Below are 23,931 nucleotides of genomic sequence, written 5' to 3'. Positions count from 1 at the left end.
AATGTGGCAACACAACCCAATGCAATTATAGATAACCTGTCTTGCCTGCCAAGTGATTTGTTTGCATATCAATAAAATACAAGTGTATGTGTGTGTTAAGACACGGTAAATTGTAAAGACACATTGGTGCTTTCCAAATGTATGCTTGTGTTTCTTTCCCACATGTTTGCAATCTTTAGTTTTTAAACAGAACTAATATGAGAATAAACAGAATTATGAAAAAATAATTAAATAATTTGATAATTAGAGTCAATAACATATCATTGGTTAGTAATCGTGATACTTCAGGTGTATTATGTCATATACGCTAAGTAACTTTCACGTCAACAGAGGAAAGACTCTGATTCCTCCAAAGTGTTGTAATCATTTGCTTTAAGCTAGGAATCCAAACATTTAGTTCCTCATCCCTCATAGAAGTTCTTGCACAATTAAAGCATAGCTAAGGTTTAGTTCTTCCACTTTTTTTGAGTTTAAGGTTTGTTGTCATTTTGAGAGTATCCATGTGATACCAAATAGAACAAACAATATTTCAATTTTCTATTTATTGTCTTTCAATCATAAAGCTCATTTGCCAACATCATATTCAACTATAAACAAAGGACAGAAAGAAGTAAAAATTAACAGTTGCATTGAAAAGAGGAATCAGTGATGGATAGAATAAGATCATTCTGCCTACTCCATGACTAGAATAGTTGGTTTTCATGTTCAATATGATTTTATTGTCTCAGGTACAATGCCTCATTATATGACTTCCGGAAAAGAGAGATAAACCTAACGCCATCAATAATGTATATAGTGATTGTAAAAAAAGAAAACCATTGTTTTCAAAATCATAGGACCTGAAATAACTCCTGTTTCTCATCTGGTTACTTTGTATCCCTGTATTTTAAAGTTCCACTGGGTTATACATTGGTTTTCACAAAAGAATAAACAAAAAAGAGCTTTAAAATAACGCTAAGGTTTCAAAAATTACAAGAATATCCCTCTGTAGTAAAATTACACCATAGGGTTATTCTCATAATTTTGGAAATTAGGGACATTCTCGCAGATACCCAACAATTTAGGGTGTATTTTGGCAATTTATCCATAAACAAACAATGTATCACAAAAAATTCCCCTTATTATCCTCACTTTTACTTTCTTCAAAAGCTTCATAGCATCCTCATTTGTCTTGAAATGGTCGCGGACAGGCTGCAACACAATTTCCAATGTGATCAAATGATGTAAATGAGAAATAACTTGCAATCACTTTTGTTATGATTTTTACCTGTAAAATTTTGTTCAGTGCCCTAGCGATGGCGCTCTTTAAGTCTGAGGGGTGCAATGCCTCAGTTTCATAATCTTTAATTAGCTCTTCAATATCATGGTATATCCTTCAGAGAAACCAACCAAGGACAACTGTGATTTTATAATAAGGAAACAGATAAATGCAATCTCGATAATGAATGAGAAGCAGTTGAAGACATGTTGCCATTTACAAACAGAGGGATGCACAAGTATTTATAGTATATTCAAGCATAGAAACGGCAGCTCCAAGATACATACTTGTTCCCCCCATCCTGGTCTTTCCGTACAATCTCAAAGATTCCAAACCATGGCAGGATAATGTACTTGACATATTCTATACAAGGATTCGCCTCGACAACTTTTGGCGGGCAGAATGCTTTCTTGATTTTTAAATTGACATCCGCCTTTGATAAGATGCACCGACAAAACATAAAAAGGTTAGTTCAGTAGGCAGAGCAAGTTTATTGATGAACAGTATAAAATATTGAATTTCCAATAAACAGACCTCTTCATCTTCCATATATATGGCAGAATTAGGATCACTTTTTGACATCTTTCCTTGTCCAGTTAGTCCAGAGAGCATATCTTCCTTTAGTCAAGGTTCCAGAAATAATGGAAAAGGATTAACCTATACAATAACTTGACAAGCAAAGAAACCAGGCTGCAAAGGATACGATGTGAAAGAATTATAGGCTTATATTTCTTCTTCAGATTATCACAGTACTCACGTGCAAGCATGTTCACTTTCCGCTGGTCCATACCAAGCTGACAAATATCCGCCTACTCGTACAATTCAAAAATGAAATATTTCAATGGATTATGCTACATTGGCATCAAAAGAAGAGATTATGCAAGAAACACACCTTCAAAAAGAAGATATCTGCACATTGCATGCATGGATAGAAAATCTGTGCAGCAGTTAGGTCATCAGTCTCCTCACGTCCCATGATTTGGCAGCACCTGGGAATATTATGAGAATTGATGATAGAAAATCATTTGAATATTATATGCAAAATTTAAATATTGAAAGAACACTGAACACCAGCTCAGTAAATGGGCAGAAAACCACAGGAAGAGAGCTTTCGAACATGCAGATTTTTTACTCAACACACAGGACTATGAAATCATGTATAATTGCAGGTCACAATGGAGGAAAATGTGAGAAGCGTGAACCTATTCAGACATAGATGAATCGTGAAATCGGTCAGAACTGAACACATAAGCAGGGGTAGCTTGATACTCATGATATGATAGCAACAACCCAATATTATGAGTTCTGCTACTAGAAACTCCAATAGATATTCATGCCCTTCAATCAGTTTGAAAGTACTAGTGGAAGTAAGGACAACACCTCACAATGTCCTTGGGGATCAGATTGCTTCCCCATGGGGCCACCTGGGATATTGGATGCTTACAACAAAGAAAATTTCTTTCACCCAGATTGGTATGGTGTCCTCATACAGGATCGGTGTGACTATACCGAGTGTATGATTGAGCAGAGTGAGCAATTGGTATATTTCCTGATCATGGACAGTTTTCAACTGGAACTCGTATGATGCGCAACCCTGAGCCAATCACCTTCAGAAGGGATCCCGCTCAAGACCAGGAATACACCTCTTCAAGTTGACATCACAATTGACCCACCACAAGATAATGTCCCATTGCCTATCAAACAAAAAAGGATACCTCCCACACGGTAGTTATCCTAGACAGTCTGCCACCCCCAAAATCATTGGTTTTTACTCCATTACAAACCCAAACCCCAGCTAGTCTAGCCACTACAAACAATCCATGTCAAGACTGGGTAAATATTCATGGCATCATTGCCACAGGTGCATGCAACGGAACCTCAGCAATGTGGCACGTGAAAAAAGTGTTAATAAAAGCTCAAGGATGGCATCAAGGAAACTTCCAAATTTGGTTTCCTAAACACACCCAAATTCTACTAAACCAATTTGGAATCTCTCCAAACGAAATGGAGAGCAGCCCAGCATAGAGCATTGATACAGATGCATTAATACTCAAAAATGGGAAAATTACCAAATGAGACTGGCCAATAGCTAAGCACACATCTAGACCCCGGAGCCAGGAAAAGTTGGATGTGCCATCACACTGATGTGTACACGCCTCACACATATTGAAAAGAGATAGTAGGGCTGGCTGAATATTAGGCATAAAAAGTGGATATGTGACATCTGGAGCTTAAACATAGAAGAAACAAAAGAAATGTCCCTTTTTAATGTCTTACGTATGTAGCCATCAGGCATGAATTTCAGGAGTTTCTACAAGGTTGTACTAGCTTTCCAGATCTTCTAACAAGGACAGAACCGTACAAGGTGGCAAGCATGCTCTTTGCTTGGCTACTCAATCACATAGCCAAACTCATGGAAGATCAAAACAGTGTATAATCTGGGAACTAGTTTAGTTTTTTTTCATTTCAGCTTTTTCTTTTTCTTTTTATTCTAATATTTTCCTTTAGTGAACTAAGCTAGTTTTGGGGATAGAGATAACAAGGGAAAAAAGTGTTCACGTGATGAGACAATCTACAATGAGAGAGAGAGAGAGAGAGAAAGAGAAACTTGCTCACCACCCACCAAGAAACAAACGCTCAGTGAGCCATGGCCTCAATTATTCCATAAAAATACAAAAATAGTAGTTGTAGAATCAAAACAAAACACATGGAGCTCACCTTATGATTCTTTTCAGATTGTTCCTGCGAGCAATGTCCATGACAAGAGGCCAATAAACATGAGCTTGAGAATTAATCTCCTCAGATGACCATAAAAATTGCACTCTATCGTCTTTCATGCCAACAGCTTTCCACACTTCTATCATATAACGCCCAACATTCTGTATCTTCTCCAAATTCCCGTCCATTTTGTTGTTGAGCTGTGCAAACCAGTCTGCGATCCATATTTTAACATCACAGCCTGCGTGCGTGAGTTTGTTGACATTCAAGGCTTTCATAACACCCTGCAGGAACGCCAATTGCTGAGATCAACAAACAGAAATGAAGCATCACAAAAACATTTGAAGTGTCCAGCTTCTGATGTATCATTCCACCCTCGCCGATGCACAGAACTGGAAAGAACCTGGTCATTACCTGGGCAATATGCATTCGACCCGAAGGTTCGAATCCATCGTAGCAGATAGGAGATTCTTTAAATTTAAGGAGACTCAGAAGTTCATCATCCTGGATGCACTCTTCTCCGATGCTTCGGATGAGGGCAAATCGTTCCTCCACGGTTAAGCTTTGGAGAAGTAAAACAAAAGTATGAAAAACTAGAGGTATACACAGAGAAAACATGTGACCTTAAAATACAGAATGTCCTTCAAATGAAAATGAACCCAAATCATTCATCCTATGTTTCAATTCTCAGCATTACAACTCTAAAATAACGAGTAAACATGCAATTTAAACCAGCAAAAACTGGTCGAAGTAGGTGTTCAACGGTCATATTTTGGAGAGTTGCACAGAAAATATGAAACAACACGCATGTACACAGTGAAAACACGTGAACTTAACAAACAAAGAGCAGATCGCATGAGGCCAAATTGTTCATTCACAGGTAAATTTAAACAATTACACAGAACAGGTGACAAGAAAGACATATACACAGGGAAACATGCGATGCTAACATATTACAGGTGAGATCAACTTGTGCAAACTGTGCTAAAGTTTGGAGATTTACAACAAGGAAGGTGAGCGAGCATATACAACAACGAGTAAAACAGTTATCTCAACATAAAGAAGGTGAGACTGAATGAATTCATTAAAGAATGGCATGTGAAATATGAGGAAACAGGGTGTTAAAAGGAGGGCAATAAAGTGATATTAAGCTGCAGGGCAGAAGACACACTAAGGATGAGGCGCCAAATGGTTGATCCAAGCTTAAAATTTGGACAATTAATTACACATAGAGCAAGAACGGTGAGAAATTACAAGCGTGCATATATACGCATCCTGAAGCTCAAACTTTGGATTGGAGCATTATATCAGAAATGATGGGCAAATTAGATGCGTATATATGCAGAGACGGAAAAGAGTTGATATACACAGACAGAAAGAGAACACGAAAAAAAGAAGTGTAATATATAGACATTAGGAGACAGTGAGAGAGAGAGAGAGAGAGAAGAGAATACAGGAGAAAACAGGAGAAGTCTTGTGAAAAGAAGAGTGTGGTAGTAGTACCTGGGAGGAGGAGGAGGAGGTATGGAGAGGTGGATTTCTGATGTTGTCTTCTCTACTTCTTGCAGAAGATGGTCGTCGCGAAGCTCCTCCGCCATCGCTCCCCCTCCGCAAGCAATAATAAGAATAAGAATATTAGTCCACACAGCCGAGCAGAGGTTTCGTCGAAATACATACATATATGATATATATATATATATATGTGTACATATCACATATCAGTATGTATGAGTATGTACATACATACTACATAACATAACATAAATGATAATAGGGAAGAATTAACCTACGCGGAGCGGAGCAAAGTCAAGTCAATTATCAAGTCAATAAACTATGTAGATAGAGAGGATGTGGATACAAAAGCAAGACTTGATTTTGAGGATATAAAAAAAGGAATGGAATGAGAGACTTGTAAGAAGAACATTCATTTTGCATTGATGGCAAACAATGGGTAGAAGATGTTTATGGGTGGGGGGTGGAGCCGATCACCTACGCGGAGCGGAGCAAAGTCAAGTCAATTATCAAGTCAATAAACTATGTAGATAGAGAGGATGTGGATACAAAAGCAAGACTTGATTTTGAGGATATAAAAAAAGGAATGGAATGAGAGACTTGTAAGAAGAACATTCATTTTGCATTGATGGCAAACAATGGGTAGAAGATGTTTATGGGTGGCTCCACCCCCCTCCCAAGGGGGTTCGAGTGTGAGAGGAGAGAGGGAGAGATGAGATGCACAGAGAGAACGAATGAGAGAGAGAGAGAGAGAGAGAATCGAGACTGACACAATTTAGAGTAACTTCGATATCATTTTTTTTCATGCCCCATGAGTGAGGATTTATATAATAGAAGATCTTTACAAAAAGCCGAATGGACGTAGGTACACCTACTTACCTCACCTAACACTCACACATTCACATTTCATATTACACCTCACACACCACCTTCCACATTACACCTAACCCTCCCGTACACTTATACGAGTAACAGAAGAAGGCGAGGTGAGAGCATAAGAAGAGATGAAATAATAAGAGATTGACAATGTTCCTCATAGTTTGAATTGGAAAAGCAACGACATCAGCAAACTGTCTACGCCTATATTATAGTGGCACAAGACGTATACTTCTTACCTCATGGACGGAAATTTTGCCTTAGCACATAAAATCAGCCATCCAAGACGAAACCCATGGAGAAGAAATCAACACCAAAATACATACGAAGCTCAAAAAGGAACACTAGAAAAATGCGAATAAAGTAAATCTCATACAAAACATGAAAGTAATGTTTTGGAGAGGATATCCATGGAATAAGGGTTTAGGACTTGATGATGTAGCTCGAGGTATGGATATTATATTTTTGGCTGAAACATGGGAGCATGAGGCAAAACGTATACCTAAGATAGACGGTTACCTCATAAAATCGATATGGCCTCACTCCAAAGGGAACATTGGGTGTGCTGGGATAGCATGTATCTACCATGAGAGCTTAGATAATTCTATCAAAGTATGCAAATATGATGACTACAAGAGATACATATGGATAGAGGTTAATTTGGGGAAAGAGAAGTTGTATATAGTTGCATGCTACATTCCTCACAAAGACTCAAACTACTAGAGTGGGTTTGGGTTAGATTGTGATGATCCTTTTACGTAATTATGCCATGATATACTTTCATTTTAGAAGCTTGGTAAAGTTTTAATTACGGGAGACTTCAATGCAAGAGTTGGAAATTTCCAAAATGTGGAGACATTTGAAGAACATGTAGTAGAACATTGTCTATTGCGTGACTCAGAGGATTGTGTCATGTCGGATTATGGAAAACTTTTGATACATATGCTAAATTGCACAAACTTGATTATCCTAAATGGTATAAAGGCATTCCCATTGACAAATGTGTTCACATGTTTACCATCCTCGGGTAGGAGGAAGTGTGGTTGATTACGCATCAATATTGGCATGTGATCTATCATTAGTGAATGTGTTTAAAGTTGGTTCTCTATCACCGGACTCAGACCACAAGCCATTGTACTTAGAGCTTGCAATTCCACATCTCACCAATAGATGCCATGGAGTGAAAGACGAAAAGAGATGTATCATCCTACCTTGCTACGAAAAAGCTAAGATGTATGCAAACGAAGTAGAGAACCATTTGTTAAAATTTTATCTAAGCAACGATGTTAAAGAAAAATGGCAACATTTGAAGGATATCATCCTTAAGGTTGGATATCAATGCTTTAAGAGGCATGTGGTGGGCATGAGATGTGTAGTTTTCCATGTAATTCTTGGTTTGACGATGAATGTAAGATGTATCTCAAATGGTTTAAGTCCATAGAAGGGGAAAATCAAAAGGTTGTTGCATGGCACCTATATAAGAAAGTAGTGACGAGAAAGAAAAGAAGATATTTCCAAATGCAAGAGATGAAAAAGAAAAACGTGTTTAAGCTCAAACCAAAATTAGCATTGGGATAACTCAAGGGTAAGAAAGAAGATGTGAAATGTCACTTTACAAATGAAGAGATGTTAGACTATGTACAAAGGCTATATATGCATGAAGGTGTGGCTCCTATGGTTGAGAAAATTATAACACCATGCACTACATGTATTGATATTGATGATGTCAATAAGGGAATAAAGAAGATGGTGAGTGGGAAAACAACACATGCAACATACATCTCGAGTGAGCTTTTAAAATGGACAATGCCACATACGCATCATTGGATAATGACAATTATAGAGCAATCTATAAAACAAGGATTTCCAAATGATTGGCTTATGAATTGGATTAAACCAATATTTAAAGCTGGAGATAAGAATCAAGTATTGCTAAATTATATAGCACTATTATGGAGCAAAAGATAAGCACATGGGCTGAAAGTACAAGCGAAAGAGCACTTGGGCAAGCAGGATTTAGACCAAAACACTCCACTGTGATTCATTTGGTCACATTGAGAGTAATCATGGAAAAGAGTCGACTACAAGTTAAAGCACTTTATTGTTGTTTTGTTGATTTCAAGAAAGCTTTTGATATCGTACCACGAAGTGAACTTTGGAATAGAATGGTAGAGATTGACATGCCATTAGAGTACCGAGTTGCTATTGCACGCCTATATGAACAAGTTAAATACCAACTAAAAATGGATAGTGGATTCTCAAAGCACTTTTTAAGTAACATGGGGGTCAGCCAAGGATGTTCACTATCACCCATACTCTTTGGTTTATGTATTGATAAATTAGAAGAAGTGGTGAATAAGGTTGCAAGAGAAGAAGGATTGAATGCCCCCAAATTGATGCAACATGTTATCTTATTGTTTCTATATGCAAATGATGTGGTACTCTTCTCATATGATGTTGATAGTATGCAACATTTACTTGGGGTATTAGAAGAATTTTGCTATAGTAGTGGATTAGTTGTGAATGCGGAGAAAACAAAAACGATGGTAATGCAAACCATCCAACCTCATCATTACTTTATGCTCTCATATAGAGGAGAACATATACAATTTGTTCGAAGCTTTAAATATCTTGGTATTGATGTACCCGCCACAAATAAATGGAGAGCATGCTTTGATTCTAGACTCCAAGTCGGTTGGAAATCGTATTACCTTTTGGAGAACCAATGCAACCAAAGTGATACTTGTGGATGGGAAGTAAAACTAATGTTGTTTAATGCCATGGTAACTTAAGTATTGCTTTATGGAGTAGAAGTATGGGGTGGCACCATCTCTCTTAATGCATGAAATGAGATTGAGAAAATTCAAAAGATGTTTTTAAGGAGGCAATTAGGAGTTAAATGCACTACCTCTTACCAAGTTATGCTCTTGGAAACAGGTGTTGGACCCTAGAACTATTGGCACTCCAAAGAGTATATAAATACATTACAAAAGTCAAGAATATGCCGAATCATTGATTACCACATCTTGCTTGGAATGTTGGATGTAAGATACAAAAGAATCATAAAAGTAAGATTCTCTCATCCAGTTGGGTTGTTGACATAAGGAAATGGTTTAGAAGATTGGGTGTGGATGATCTTTTAGAGCTTTTGGGAAATGTTATGCAGTATGTAATGATTGAGGAAAGGTTGGTGGAATCATTAAGGATGAAGTGGGAAGATGCTAAGAGAGGACAAAGCTAGAATACTGCATTGCAAATGTCAACCCTGAATGTTGGTCTCGATATAAAGCAAGAACGCCTATTGATCGTATCCAACCTTATCTCATTACCAATATGAGTAGTAATGGTCGTAGAGCCCTTACACTACATCGCACTCGATCTCACAAGTTAGGTATTGAAGTTGCATCACGGTATCAAAATGTAACGGACTTGAAGACATGCAAAGTATGCAATGAAGGCATGGTAGAGGATGAATGTCACTTGCTCTTCACATGCTCGACATATAGTGCAATTCGTTCAAGATATGCTGACATACTAAGGAGTGATAATTTAAGTGCTATACGTAAGACACCACTGAGAAGGTTGAGCTCATACGTGCATGCTTTATTCACACATAGAGACTTTGTGCTTCAATGTATGAATGCCCCTTCTTAGGAAGGAGACACATATCAAGGACACATGTATACTCTGGTCCCATAGGTCAAAATTGGCCTCTTTATGGGCGATAAAAAATTCTAATTCTAATTCTAATTGTTGAGGGCTCTACTCAATCTTTCACTTGAGCTTAAGAGTGATTAAGATTAAGTGCGAATTAACGAAACCCTAATCACTCTACCTCTTGTATGTGTGTGTTGAGCGAGCGAGCTCAACATGATCCAGATCAGCCGAATAAGCCAAGGGCTAGATCGGTATCTAGAACGAAGAGCCGGATCGGTGTCCGGATTTGAGTGTAACCGGTAGGCAGTTAGAGGCTTGCGATCCTAGCCTAGTATGTAGGCATACTTTTAGGAGTTAGTGTTAGTCGCTCGGTAAGAGCATTGAAGTACATGTCAGTACTTCAATAAGCCCTTTAAGGACTTGTATAAAAGTGCTCATTGAGCACATTGTATGTATAGAGAGTATTGAGTTTATTTTGAATTAAGGTTTTGTTGTCTGCGACCCTCTCTCTCGCTCTCACCTATTATGCGTATTCCATTCTCTGTGTTTTCTGTTGCGATCCGGTTGAGCAGATTCAGGTCTATTTAGCTTCTGCACTGTAATTTTTACATGGTATTAGAGCGCGAGGGTTAGAACATCCTCTGCTGCCGACAAAAGCTTTCAACACAAACCAAGACCTAACATCTGGTAAGAACATACTAGAAGAGAAATGGACAGAGGTATGGGAAGCTCGCTTCCGACTAAGAAGCTTGATAGAAGCAACTACGCATCTTGGTCATACAAGATGTAGGACATGGATATTGGAGTTATGTCAAAGGAGTAAATGATGTAGCACCAGATTCGACACACAGGGATTTTCCGGCTTGGGAACAATCGGCAAGCAAAGTTCTCTAATGCTTCACATCTAGTGTCGGTGATTAGCTACTGAACTACATCCGGGATGCCAATACACCAAAGGAGGCTTGGGGAAATCTGAAGAAGATTTTCGCCGCAAGCACCACAACCAGAAAGCTACAACTCAGATAACAGATGAGCAACGTCCGGCAAAGAGACATGTCAGTGGCTGATTACACCTCCCGGATCAAAGAAATCTGTGACTTTCTCGCCTCCATTAACATGACCATCGAGGAGGACGAAATGGTGCAGGTCTATCTCGGAGGATTGGCGTAGAAGTTTGGATCATTCTGAACGGTGGTCTGCACGAGAGAGAATACGTCGTCATTCTTCGAGTTGCAATCAATGCTTCTTGTTGAAGAGAACCACATGAGTGTGTCGATGAGCACGCACATCGACAACAATATATTGTACATAGAGGAGGATAGACCCCGTGGTCGTTGTGGACGAGGCGGGTGAGTATGTAATGGAGGCGGCCGACAAGTGCAAAAGCGAAGGCATAATCATCATGCTGACATCAGTTTTGGACCCTCCGGAAGTAGGGGGAGTCAAGGTGGAGTCGAAAAACGGCAATCTAAAGCCGAAATGGAATGCTCGTACTGTGGCAAGAAAGGCCACCGGGAGCGTGAGTGCTAGAAGAAGGCCGGATCCGACAAGGCCGGACAAGGGAGTCGGCAAAGCTCACACTACGCCGAAGGATCAAAAGGATCTGGAACTGGAAAGACCGGAAATGGATCGAACTCAGCCTTTGTGATGAAACACAAGGCTAATTCGATGAAGGAAAGCACCTCGAAACCGAATGAGGTATGATATGTTGACTCTGGAGCGTCGAACCATATGACAAGCCACGAGGAGTGGTACTTGTATTTGGAGAAACCGGAACAATCGGGGGTCATTGAAACCGGTGATGACACCCCACATACCATCGAACATGTCGGTGAAGCCCCTAAACCATGTCGAACATAAGGGGAAGCTGATGAACATTATGCACATCCCAACAATCACAAAGAATCCGGTGTCAGTTGGACAGATTGTTGACCAAGGGATGTAGGTCCGGTTCACACACCTCATTTGCTTCATCAAAGAAGAGGGCCCAATCATTGCACAAAGGCACCGGGAAGGGAGGATGTTGATCCTCAAAATAAACGAAGTTGGAGCTTGGATGTTTGCAAAAGGGCAAAAGGTCGAGTCGGACATCGATCTATGGCATAAGTGGTTCAGCCATGTCAACTTCCCATGGCTTTAGGAGATGCAGACAAAGAACATTGTATTCGGATTACCGAAACGACCAAGTCTACAAAGCTTGCCAGCTAGGGAAGCAACACTGATTTCCATTCCCGAACGAGCAAAATCGGAGCTAGAACTGGCTTGATTTGATCCATTCGGATGTGTGGGGACCGGCACAGAACGTGAGCATTGGAGGAAGCCATTACTTTGTAACCTTCATTGATGACTACACTCGAAACACTTGGGCGTGCTTGATCGCGAAGAAGAGCGAAGTCTTCGCCTACTTCTTGAATGTGAAGAGCCTTGTCGAACAGGAAACCGACAGAAAAATCAAGTGCCTGAGGTCCAATGGCGGAAAAGAGTACTTTTCCGACCAGTTCTCAAGTCATCTGCAGAAGGAAGGATTCAGCGAGAATTCTCTTACATATACACACCAGAGCAGAATGGTGTGGCCGAGCAGAAGAATTAGACTATAGAGGAGGCGACATAGGCAATTGTTACCCTTAAGAATATATGGGGAGGCATAAGGGTAGGTGTAATGATGTGGTTGATGTGTATGTGTAAAGTAAATGAGTGTGTGAGGATTAGTATGTGTATGGACACATGCATAATTATGTGCATGTGTACAAGAATGTGTAACGGTCTTATTTATAACGGTCATGTAACCGTTACATTAGATGTATTATATAAATCCCTTATGGGCATGTAATGAAAATACATTTTCCCCTTCTCACATTTTTGTGTCATTCTCTATTTTTCTTTACTTCTCTCTTTCCCTCACACGTAACCCCCTTGGGAGGGGGGTGAAACCATTCTAGGCTTCACCCCCACCCATTAACATCAATGCTTGAGGAGAAGCATATGCCGAAGTTTTACTAGATAATTGTGGCTTACTTGAATGATATAATTATATTTTTATTTCGATGTGAGTGAATATATAAGTGTGTAGCTACATGCTCTATAGTGATTTGATCAAATTAGTTAGGTATGTAGTTATGTGTGTGAGCATGTATAAGTTCATAGATATTAATATGCATGTAGTAATGCATACAGTTAAACGAATACGTACAAGTTTGTTCAAATAAATAAGAATCGGTGAAAGAAAGGTGTGATTGTGATTGCAGGTGAGGTGTGCAAATGTGCATGCATTAATAGGTAATTGTATATAGATAATTGTGTGCAGATGAGGTGTCCAAGTGTGCATGCGTTAAGAGGTAATTGTGGGTTATTTGAATGATATAATTAGATTTTTATTTTGATGCAAGTGAATACATAAGTGTGTAGCTATGTAGCTATGTGCTTTATAGTGCTTTGATCAAATTATTTAGGTGCAAAGTTATGTGTGTGAGCATGTATAAGTTCATAGATTTAATATGCATGTACTAATGTGTATGGTTAAATGAATAAGTATAAGTTTGTTCGAACAAATAAGGGTTGGTGAAAGAAAGGTGTGTATGTGTGTGCTAGGAGTTTAAGTATAAGTGAACGTGTTCTTGGTGTTCAATTCGATGCGTGAGGGGAGAACAAACATTTGTGCGTGGGAAGGGTAATCAAGGAAGGTGAAATGTCAAAGTTGTTTTACAAGTATGTCCCTTGGTGGACATGATAAGGGGAAACAAAGGGTGAAAGGTGAGGGGGGGGAAATGAAGAGGTGAAGGGTGAGGAAAAAGGTATAGAGAGGGAGAGGAGTGAGAATTAATTGTTGAAGAGATAGAGAAGAGAGAGACATAGAAGCCATATAAGAGAGAGGCAAAAGAGAGTGAAGAGAGGAAGAGGAGAGATAATTAGATGTCTAAGAGAAAGAAGAGTGAGAGTAGATCAGTTGGTAAGGTTGCCCAATGGAGACAAGGTGGTCATGGGTTCAACCCCTACATTCCATAGTGGCATTTAGTAAATTAAGAGTATATAAAGTATATAATAGAGAGGTGAGGAAATTCGAACCCATGATGCAATGCTTGTAGTGTTAACAACCTATCATTAGGGTAAGGTAATTACTATATAAAAAAAAAGAGACACACAAGAGAGAGGAGAGTTGACGTCACTTGTAGACAAACGTTCTACATTTGCCTTGTTTAGGCGAACACTCGATCAAAGGGGGTCTTTGACTATAGGTGAAGGCTCCCATTTTAACGAAATTACAAATATAGCTTCCTTCATATGGGTGTAAAATCCAAAATTTACATTTATGGTTCTCTTCGTTTTTCGGCATTTTGGAGCTCGACCTCGAAGTTTCGTAGGGACTCGGGAGGTATATCATTTCCTTCCCTTCTTCTTTGCTATCTCCTCTTCTACTAAGGTGGGCATCATGGACTTCATCATCACCAAGCTCATTATGTATGGATGACTTTGTGACAAGATTCGACGAGCTCACTTACCAACCATTTGAAGGGAGTAAGGAGCAACACAAAGACACTACTTCGACATTGGGGCGCCTTAGTTGTCGGTAGTAGTCGCGGTTCTGGTGGTCTACTCAACTCACCCTCATTGGAAGCTCCGCGTCGCCATCGTCATCTCTCGTTTCCTATTTTTGTTTACTAGTTGCCTTGTTAAAGCCACCACATTTGTGGTGTTAGGTGAAGCCGACTCAACATTTGTAAAACAAAACTCGTTTCAACTAATTTTGTGATTTGGGCGTTTAAACTTGTTGGGTTTTCATTAATCATATGTTTAGAGTTCTGTACCATACCGTTAAACGTGGTATTAATTTTTCCTTTTATTCATTGTTTGCATTATTGTCAACGTCATCTATCTTCGACTCCTAGGAACCTTCAATTCCTTGGTTACCTTGAAGTCCTTTGCTATGTTCAACTCCTAGGAACCTTCTACTCCTTAGTAGCCTTTGAGTCCTTGGAATGTTCGACTCCTAAGAGCGCTTGATTCCTTGGTTACCCCTATGTTACCTTAGAGTCCTTTGCTATCTTCGACTCCCAGGAACCTTCAATTCCTTGGTTGCTTTGAGTCCTTCGAACATTCAAGTCTTAGGAATGTTCAGGTCCTTGGTTACCTTCGAGTCCTTTTCTATTTTCGACTCCTTGGTTGCCTTCTATTACTCCGAATGTCTGAGTCCTAGGATCCTTCGACTCCTTCATTAATGTTGAGCGAGCAAGCTCAACTTGGGCCTGTAAAAAATAGCATGCAGAAGCTTGTAGACACAACCGGTTCTGTCGGATAGCAATAGAAAACAGAATGGAAGTTTAATGGAAAGCTTCAAAACATAGAGAACACACGGGAGAGAGAGAGAGAGAGCAGAACACACAAAAATATATTCAAAATATCACTCTGTAGACTCTGTAAATACAAATGTGCTTTAGAGCACTTTTTATACAAGTCCTTAAAAGGACTGACATGAGCTACTAACACTAAGTCCTAAAACCATAACTACTTGGTAAACTAAGAGCGTAGGTCTCCAACGACCTACCGGTTCTTACATGGGTCTGGCTCACCTTACCGGACACTGATCTAGCCCTTGGCTTATTCTGTCGATCCGGATCATGTTGAGCTTGTCCGCTCAACACTCCCCCTCAAACTCAACTTGATTGTTACGGACATGATAATGGTCATGTCAAGATCCAAACTCATGACCTCTTGTGTTATAATCGAGTGTTATGTGTTAACCAACATGTCCAATATACAGTCATATCCATGATTGTTCCTTATAACTTTAAGCTAGCATCATAAGCATAATTGCTCCATCCATTGTATAATTCACACTTGGCACATGCATGCGTGCATACATACTCCAGTGTATCACATGCACGCAACAGGCATGCACGCCACTTAATATAAATATTTGAGTTCACCTTGAATGAATTCAAGGTGAACAACACCAGTTAATGATACTTGCCCCTAGCTTGTCAATCGTGTCTTTGTAGCGCTTTTAGGCTTATCGATTGCATCCTTGTAGTATCCTTGTAGCTCTGATTCTTCTATCCTTAACAGTTTGTTCACCTTCCTTCTTCACTCTGCCCCCCTCTTCACTAACCACACATCGAAAGCCATGTCCGATCCGTCCGATAGCCTACCCCAAATACTCATAGCTTTTGAACAACTCGAAGCCGAGAATGGTACCCTTCGTCAATCTTTACTTGAGCTTCAATCTGCGACATCCTTGGTTACCCCAGCCACCACACTCAACCCATCGCCACCATCCCAAGAGCCCTACTATGAACCTAACGTTAACCTTCCCGATAATTTCGATGGAACGTGTGCGTGACTATGCGGCTTCCTTAATCAGATTTGCCTCATCATTTGCCTATAGCCCCATCGTTACGCCACATGGTTACACTAGGTTGGTCTCTTGGGTTCACTGCTGACGGGACCAACGGAGGCGTGGTTCACTACCTTGGTGGAAACGACATCACTACTTTTGGAAGATTTTCCAGCCTTTCTCATGGAGTTTGAAGCTACTTTCAGGGAGACGGACCGACGCAGAGCTGCGCTCACTAAGATATATTCCCTACAACAAAGTAATCGTGCAGCCTCCACCTATGCCTCTGAATTCCGCCAACTTGCCTGCGATGCGGGGTGGGGTGATCAAGCCCTACGTCATCAATTCCGTCGGGGATTGAGAGGTGATGTAAAAAAATTATTGCTAAATTTTGCAGAACTGACATCGCTGAATGAAGTGATAACACAGGTGGTATGTTGTGCTAACTGCCTCTTCGAGCTTCGTCAAAAGGAACGTATGACCCGGGAAATAAGGCCTGGGCTATCTTCTTTTTGGCCTTCTTATTGAGCAAGCAAGCTCAACTGGATCTAGATCGGCATCTAGAAGGATGAGCTGGATCAGTATTCGGAAACAACTGGCTGGATCGGGGAGACGGATCGGAGAGCCAGATTCGAACGGGAACCGGAAGCCTAGTAGCAGCCTAGACTACTAGGTGTAAAAAGTAACATGCGGAAGCAAGTATGAAGACCGAATAGAAGGAAGAAAACTCAGGTTTAATGGAGAGCTTGAGCTTACGCAGTATACGCGGGAGAGACAGAGAGAGTGATAGAGAGAAACACAATAACTATATTCAACAAAAGATCTCGATTCACTACTCTATACATATGTGTGTTCCATGAACACTTTTATACAAGTCCTCGAAGGACTGACCGAAGTACTGACCATACTTCAATGCTCTTTAAGAGCTCCTACATTAACTCCCAAATATATTCCTCATGGAATATCTTTCCTAACGGCCTCCCGGTTTACGCACTCGGCCTAACCGATCGGTCCCAACCGATCCGGTCCTCGGCTTCTTCAGCCGATCCGGCCGATGTTGAGCTTGTCTCTCAACACTCCCCCTCAAGCTCAACTCGAGGCTCTTTGGGATCCTCGGGCTCACAGCTCTGGTTCCTCCTGGCTTCACGCCTCGCTTGCGCTCCTCGACCTGTTTGACTCCGCGCGCTTCGACCCTTCCGGTCGGCTTGTCTGCTCATGTGGCCCTCAACAGCTCTTCTACTGTTGCGGTGTTGACGCTTTTTTTGCTGCCTTTTCTTCCGCTTGGGCCTCGGTTGATTCAGCGTGTCTGAATCAAACATCCGAACCGTCTCGGCTACCTCCGATCGGTTTTCGCTCTCGTCCGAGTTGGCTGTCTCCAACTCGTCTTTGGTCTTCTCGCCCTCGGTGGCGTCATTTCCCCATGCGTGGTTGGCTTCGGCTCTCTCCTTCGGTTGCTCCCCTTTTGTCCGCTTCCGGACTTTTCTGCGGGTCCGCCCTCGGCTTCTTCAGCCGATCCGAAGTCGAACTCGACAACCGAGTCAACAGCCGAGTCAACCGACTCGGTGTCGCGGCCTCCGCTCCTTTCATGTTGCTTTGCCTGGTCGTTCGGGACTGTTCTCCCCCTCAAGTTTGGCACGTCGAGGTGACGCAATCCGAGCGCATCGGAGAATTGCCGCAACTTGTCCAGACCAAGGGGCTTAGTGAAGATGTCGGCAGTCTGCCGATACGTCGGAACGTACTGAAGTTCGACTTCACCGGAAAGGACACGCTCACGATCAAAATGGTAATGCACCTCAATGTGCTTGGTCCGGGCGTGGAAAACGGGGTTTTTCGCAAGCTGGACACTGTTGAGGTTGTCGTAGTAGATCGTCGTCGGATCTGACACCTCCTCTTTCAGGTCCTTAAGTAGCCGCTTCAACCATATGGCTTCGCATGTCGCGACAGCCGCTCCTCGGTACTCAGCTTCGGTGCTCGACAATGCAACTGTCGGCTGCTTCTTACTGCTCCACGTGATCACGACACTCCCGAGGGAGAACGCGTATCCAGACGTGGATCGGCGATCGGTGGCGTTGCCAGCCCAATCTGCATCGGTGTAGTCGACTAACTGCACGGCTGCACCAGTCCGATATAGCAGTCCCCGGTCCTTAGTGCCGTTGACATACCGAAGTATGCGTCGCGCACACTGAAGGTGCTCCTCGGTAGGTCGCGCCATGAACTGACTGATCACTCCGACCGGATAACTGAGGTCGGGTCGGGTGATGGTCAAGTATATGAGGCTTCCGACAATTTGTCGGAACCTCGTCGGGTCGCATACCTTTCCCGTATCGGGACGAAGCTTGATGGTTCTGTCCAGAGGAGTCGAGACGGACTTACAGTCGGCCATCCCGAATTTGAAGAGCATACTCAGCACGTAATGACGTTGGCTAATCAATATGCCTTGGGGGGTATGGATCACTTCGATCCCGAGGAAGTAATGAAGGTCCCCCAGATCCTTCATGTCGAACGATGCCGCAAGTTGGAGCTTCACGCGGTCGATTTCAACGCGAGTCCGACTCCGAAGGAACTGGTGACGGGTCTTTAAAGGTGAAGTCCGCGTCGAACGAGAAAGCCTCGACATCGGCTAATGTGAGATTACGCCGATCTACCCGCCAGAAGAACCTTGTTTTGCGGTTCGGATACAACGAGTACATGGCGCATCATTATGCGTACATGACCCGTGTAGCGGAAGTGCGTGAGCCGGAGAGCTACGCAAAAGCAGCTAAAGACGCGAATTGGCGTGCCGCGATGGAGGAAGAGATGCACGCATTGGCTGAGAACGAGACCTGGAACCTGGTTGACGCACCAACAGGGGTAAAACCGATCGGGTGTAGGTGGGTGTACAAAGTCCGGAAGCGGACAAAAGGGGAGTAGCCGAAGGAGAGAGGCGAAGCCAACCACGCATGGGGAAGATGACGCCACCGAGGGCGAGAAGACCGAAGAAGAGTTGGAGACAGCCAACTCGGACGAGAGTGAAAACCGATCGGAGGTAGCCGAGACGGTTCAGATATTTGATTCAGACACGCTGAATCAACCGAGGCCCAAGCGGAAGAAAAGGCAGCAAAAGAAGCGTCAACACCGCAACAATAGAAGAGCTGATGAGGGCCACATGAGCAGACAAGCCGACCGGAAGGGTCGAAGGGCGCGGAGTCGAACAGGTCGAGGAGCGCGAGCAAGGCATGAAGCCAGGAGGAACCGGAGCTGTGAGCCCGAGGATCCCGAAGAGCCTCAAGTTGAGCTTGAGGGGTAGTGTTGAGAGACAAGCTCAACATCGGCCGGATCGGCTGAAGAAGCCGAGGACCGGATCGGTTGGGACCGATCGGTTAGGCCAAGTGCGTAAACCGGGAGGCCGTTAGGAAAGATATTCCGTGAGGAATATATTTGGGAGTTAGTGTAGGAGCTCTTAAAGAGCATTGAAGTACGGTCAGTACTTCGGTCAGTTCTTCGAGGACTTGTATAAAAGTGTTCATGGAACACACATATGTATAGAGTAGTGAATCGAGATCTTTTGTTGAATATAGTTCTTGTGTTTCTCTCTATCACTCTCTTTGTCTCTCCCGCGTATACTGCGTAAGCTCAAGCTCTCCATTAAACCTGAGTTTTCTTCTTGTTCTTCTTCGTCAAGCTGTGTCGGCTGCAGAGAGGTTCTCAACCCTCGCGCTCTGATACCATGTAAAAAGTAACGTGCGGAAGCAAGTATGAAGACCGAACAGAAGGAAGAAAACTCAGGTTTAATGGAGAGCTTCAGCTTACGCAGTATACGCGGGAGAGACAGAGAGAGTGATAGAGAGAAACACAAGAACTATATTCAACAAAAGATCTTGATTCACTACTCTATACATATGTGTGTTCCATGAACACTTTTATACAAGTTCTCGAAGGACTGACCGAAGTACTGACCGTACTTCAATGCTCTTTAAGAGCTCCTACACTAACTCCCAAATATATTCCTCACGGAATATCTTTCCTAACGGCTTCCCGATTTACGCACTCGGCCTAACTGATCGGTCCCAACCGATCCGGTCCTCGGCTTCTTCAGCCGATCCGGCCGATGTTGAGCTTGTCTCTCAACACTAGGTAATCATTGTCTCATAGTTAGTATCAGTCGCACAGAGGAATATGGAAGTACCTGTTAGTACTTCTGTCATTCCTTTATGGACTTATATAAATAGTGTTGTTTAGCACGTTGTATGTACAGAGTTTTAGAGTTATTCTTTTAATCTACGCTTACGTTCTGCTCTCTCTGCCTCTCCCACATATACTCTTTGTATACTAAGCTTCAACATTAAACCTTCATCTTATTCTCTGTTGCTATCCGGCTGAGCTGGTTTTCTCTAACGCTTCCACATGTTTACATTCACATGGTATCAGAGCGTGAGGGTTGAGAACCTCTGCAGCCAACAGACGCTTTTCTAGGCAAACCCTAATACTCGGTAAGGACAGACAAAGAAAGATATGGACAGAGGTATGGTGAGTTCACTTCCCACAGAGAAGCTCGACCAGAGCAACTACGCGTCCTGGTCATATAAAATGCACCAGTACCTATTGGGGCATGGATATTGGAGTTTTGTGGAATGAACGAACAAGGTAGTGTCGGAGCCGGCACACAATGGCTTCCCGGTTTGGGAGCAAGGAGCGAGCCTAGTATTGTACTGACTCACGTCCTATGTGCATGACTAGATGCTCGGCTACATAAAGGATGCAAAAACACCGAAGGAGGCCTGGGGAAATCTGAGGAAGATTTTCGCCGCGACTACCACAACCCGTAAGTTGCAGCTCCAACAAGAGCTGAACAACATCCGGCAAAACCAGAGACGACACCCCTCACCCAATTGTGCATGTCGGAGAAGTCCCTTTAAGTCATGTCAGACAAAAGGGGAAGCTGATGAACGTACTACACATTCCGAGTATCACAAAGAACCTGGTGTCGGTTGGACAAATCGTCGACCAGGGGATGCAGGTGCAGTTTACGCACGTAGGGTGCTTCATCGAGGAAGAAGGCCGGATAATTGCGGAAGGGCGCAGAGAAGGGAGGATGTTCATCCTCAACACCAATAACACTGGCACCGCCATGTTTGCCAAAGGGCAAAAGGTCGAGTTGGACATCGACTTGTGGCACAAGTGGATCAGCCATGTCAACTTTCAAAGGCTTCAGGACCTGCAATCGAAACAAGTTGTCTTCGGTTTGCCGAAATTTAGCGGCTGGAAGGCCGAAATTTGTGAAGCCTGCCAACTCAGGAAGCAACACCGGCTTCCATTCCCCACTGAACGAAACCGGAGGCGTAACAAGATTGATCTAATCCATTCAGATGTATGGGGACAGACACAAAATGTTAGTCTTGGCGGGAGTCGATACTTCGTCTCCTAAATCGACAACTACAACCGGCACACATGGATCTACCTCATTGAGAAGAATAGTGAAGTGTTTGAATGTTTCCAAAAACTTCAAAGCTTAGATGAATGGGAAATAGAGAGGAATACTTTTCCAGCCAATTCAACAGTTATCTGCAACAGAACGGAATTCGGAGAGAATTCAGCTGTAGATACACACCGGAGCAAAATGGTGTGGCCGAAAGGAAGAACTAGTCAATTGTCGACGCGGCAAGGGCAATGCTGGAGGAGAAGAGCATGCCCCAATTCTACTAGGCCGAGGCAGTCCGGACGACCGTCTACATCCAAAACCGGATCGGAGACAAGGTGTCATCACATGAGTTGTATTTCGGGCGGAAGCCGAATTTGAGACACCTTTGGATATTCGGTAGCATAGCATATGTGCATGTACCGGATGAGAAGCGGAAGAAGCTAGATCTGAAGCCGTAGAAATGCATCCTAGTCGGCTACTCGCATGAGCAGAAGGGGTATAAGTGCTATAACCCCCAGACTAAGCAGGTCCGAGTAAGCCAAGATGTCGAGTTTGATGAGACGACATCATGGTACTCCTTACCGACTCCAATTCCCGACGAAGAACCGATTCCGGAAGATGAGGCTAGTGAGCCCGAGGAGGTCCAGGTAGAAGATGAAGACTTCGGCACTCTAGAAGAGAGTCCGATCTCATTCTGGCTCAGTGGACCGAATGAGCGGCTGTGTCGAGATGGCCAGTCGGATGAAAAACCGATGAGTAGTGGAGACTCTATCGTGCTCTCCCCGTGCAAGGAACCGAGGAGACGGTTCACGCGCAAAGAGAAGGGGATGAAGAAGATGCCGGAATACGAAACCAGCAACGTTGAGTCAGATCGGAGCAAATCCGACTCCGGAAAGGATGAAGGAGGATCTTCGGGAACGAAGTTCGAACCGGGCAAGAAGGACCCCAAACCGGGTGATGACAAGTTATGTTGGTCTTCCCGCCAGAAGAACCCCGTTACGCGGTACGGGTAAAATGAGTACATGGCGCATCACTATGCGTACATGACCAAAGTGGCGGAAGTGTGTGAGCCGGAGAGCTACGCAGAAGCAGCAAAGGGCGCAAATTGGTGTGCCACTTTGGAAGAAGAAATGCGGGCACTTGATGCCAACGACACATGGGACCTCGTTGACCCTCCCTGACACTATAAACTGATCGGTTGCAAATGGGTGTACAAGGTAAAGTACAATGCCGATGGTTCGGTTAACCAATACAAGGCCTAGTTAGTGGCGAAGGGGTACGCACAGACCCATGGAATCGATTACGACGAGACCTTTGCTCCGGTAGCGAAGATGATGACAGTTTGTGTGGTACTGGCGGTTGCTGTGGCAAGGGGATGGCATCTTCACCAGATGGACGTGAAGAATGCCTTTCTTCAAGGTGACCTTGAAGAACGGGTCTATATGATCCAACCTCCCGGTTTTCAGTCGGAGATGAATAAGTCGGCGGTGTGCCGGTTTAAGAAGTCATTTTACGGTGTGAAACAAGCCCCCCAAGCTTGGAATGCGAAGATTATGCACCGGTTGCGTAAGATGGGGTTTGTGACTTCTAAATCCCGACTCATCGTTGTTCATCCGGAAAGGTCTGGATGGTTCGGTTTGCATCCTACTTTATGTTGTTGATTTAGTCATCATCGGACCCGGACTTTACGTTGGACCGGATCGTACTGGACACAAGTCGTGTCCTATTATTTGTTAAATCAGTGGACGTGAGGGACCGAGAGCAAGTGGGCCTTCTACTAGAGACCGATGACGGGCGTTACGGGCTAACGCCCGATTGGGCCGTGGTGAAGAGAGTCTGCGGCCGTTTCGACAAACGGCATGAGTGGGTCGATAAAGGCTCGTCGGGGGCGGGCTCAGTTGCAGCAAGGAAGCTCGAGGTACCCCCACCGGCGCGAAGGGAGGAGACTCGAGACTGGCTCGAGACTGGCTCGACTTCGACCAGTGTGGTCAAAGGCCCGCCCGGGGGAGCAGCTCTAGAGGAGTGTTACCGGCCGGCAAGGAGTCCAAAATACGGAGTGAAGGAATTAATTAGATATGGTTGTATATGAGCATAGTGTGAACGGACGGACTGGAAACGGTATGCCGTTCCAGATCCGGACGGATTCCGAATAGGTGCGAGAGGCACCGTTTTGTACTACGGGCC

The 23,931-nt window shown here is 43.1% G+C and overlaps 1 protein-coding gene across 1 annotated transcript; it reads right to left on the bottom strand.

Moving 5' to 3' along the window:
- Positions 1–607: 607 nt before the first annotated feature.
- On the bottom strand, positions 608–5,600 carry LOC147864170 (Tyrosyl-tRNA synthetase, class Ib, bacterial/mitochondrial). Its single transcript, XM_087319957.1, has 10 exons — positions 5,499–5,600; positions 4,391–4,548; positions 3,977–4,260; positions 2,151–2,247; positions 1,962–2,067; positions 1,793–1,872; positions 1,546–1,691; positions 1,268–1,373; positions 1,132–1,191; positions 608–879 (listed from the first exon to the last, which is right to left on the bottom strand). Exons 1-10 carry the CDS (start codon positions 5,572–5,574, stop codon positions 859–861), a joined length of 1,134 nt encoding a protein of 377 aa, XP_087176083.1. The 5' UTR covers positions 5,575–5,600; the 3' UTR covers positions 608–858.
- Positions 5,601–23,931: the final 18,331 nt, after the last annotated feature.

Source organism: Azolla caroliniana, unplaced genomic scaffold (assembly GCF_043228905.1).
Source record: "Azolla caroliniana isolate FFs.n. ecotype wild unplaced genomic scaffold, voAzoCaro1.0.p SCAF_5, whole genome shotgun sequence".
NCBI classification, from domain to species: Eukaryota; Viridiplantae; Streptophyta; class Polypodiopsida; order Salviniales; family Salviniaceae; genus Azolla; species Azolla caroliniana.
This window is presented reverse-complemented; position numbering and strand designations above follow the sequence as displayed.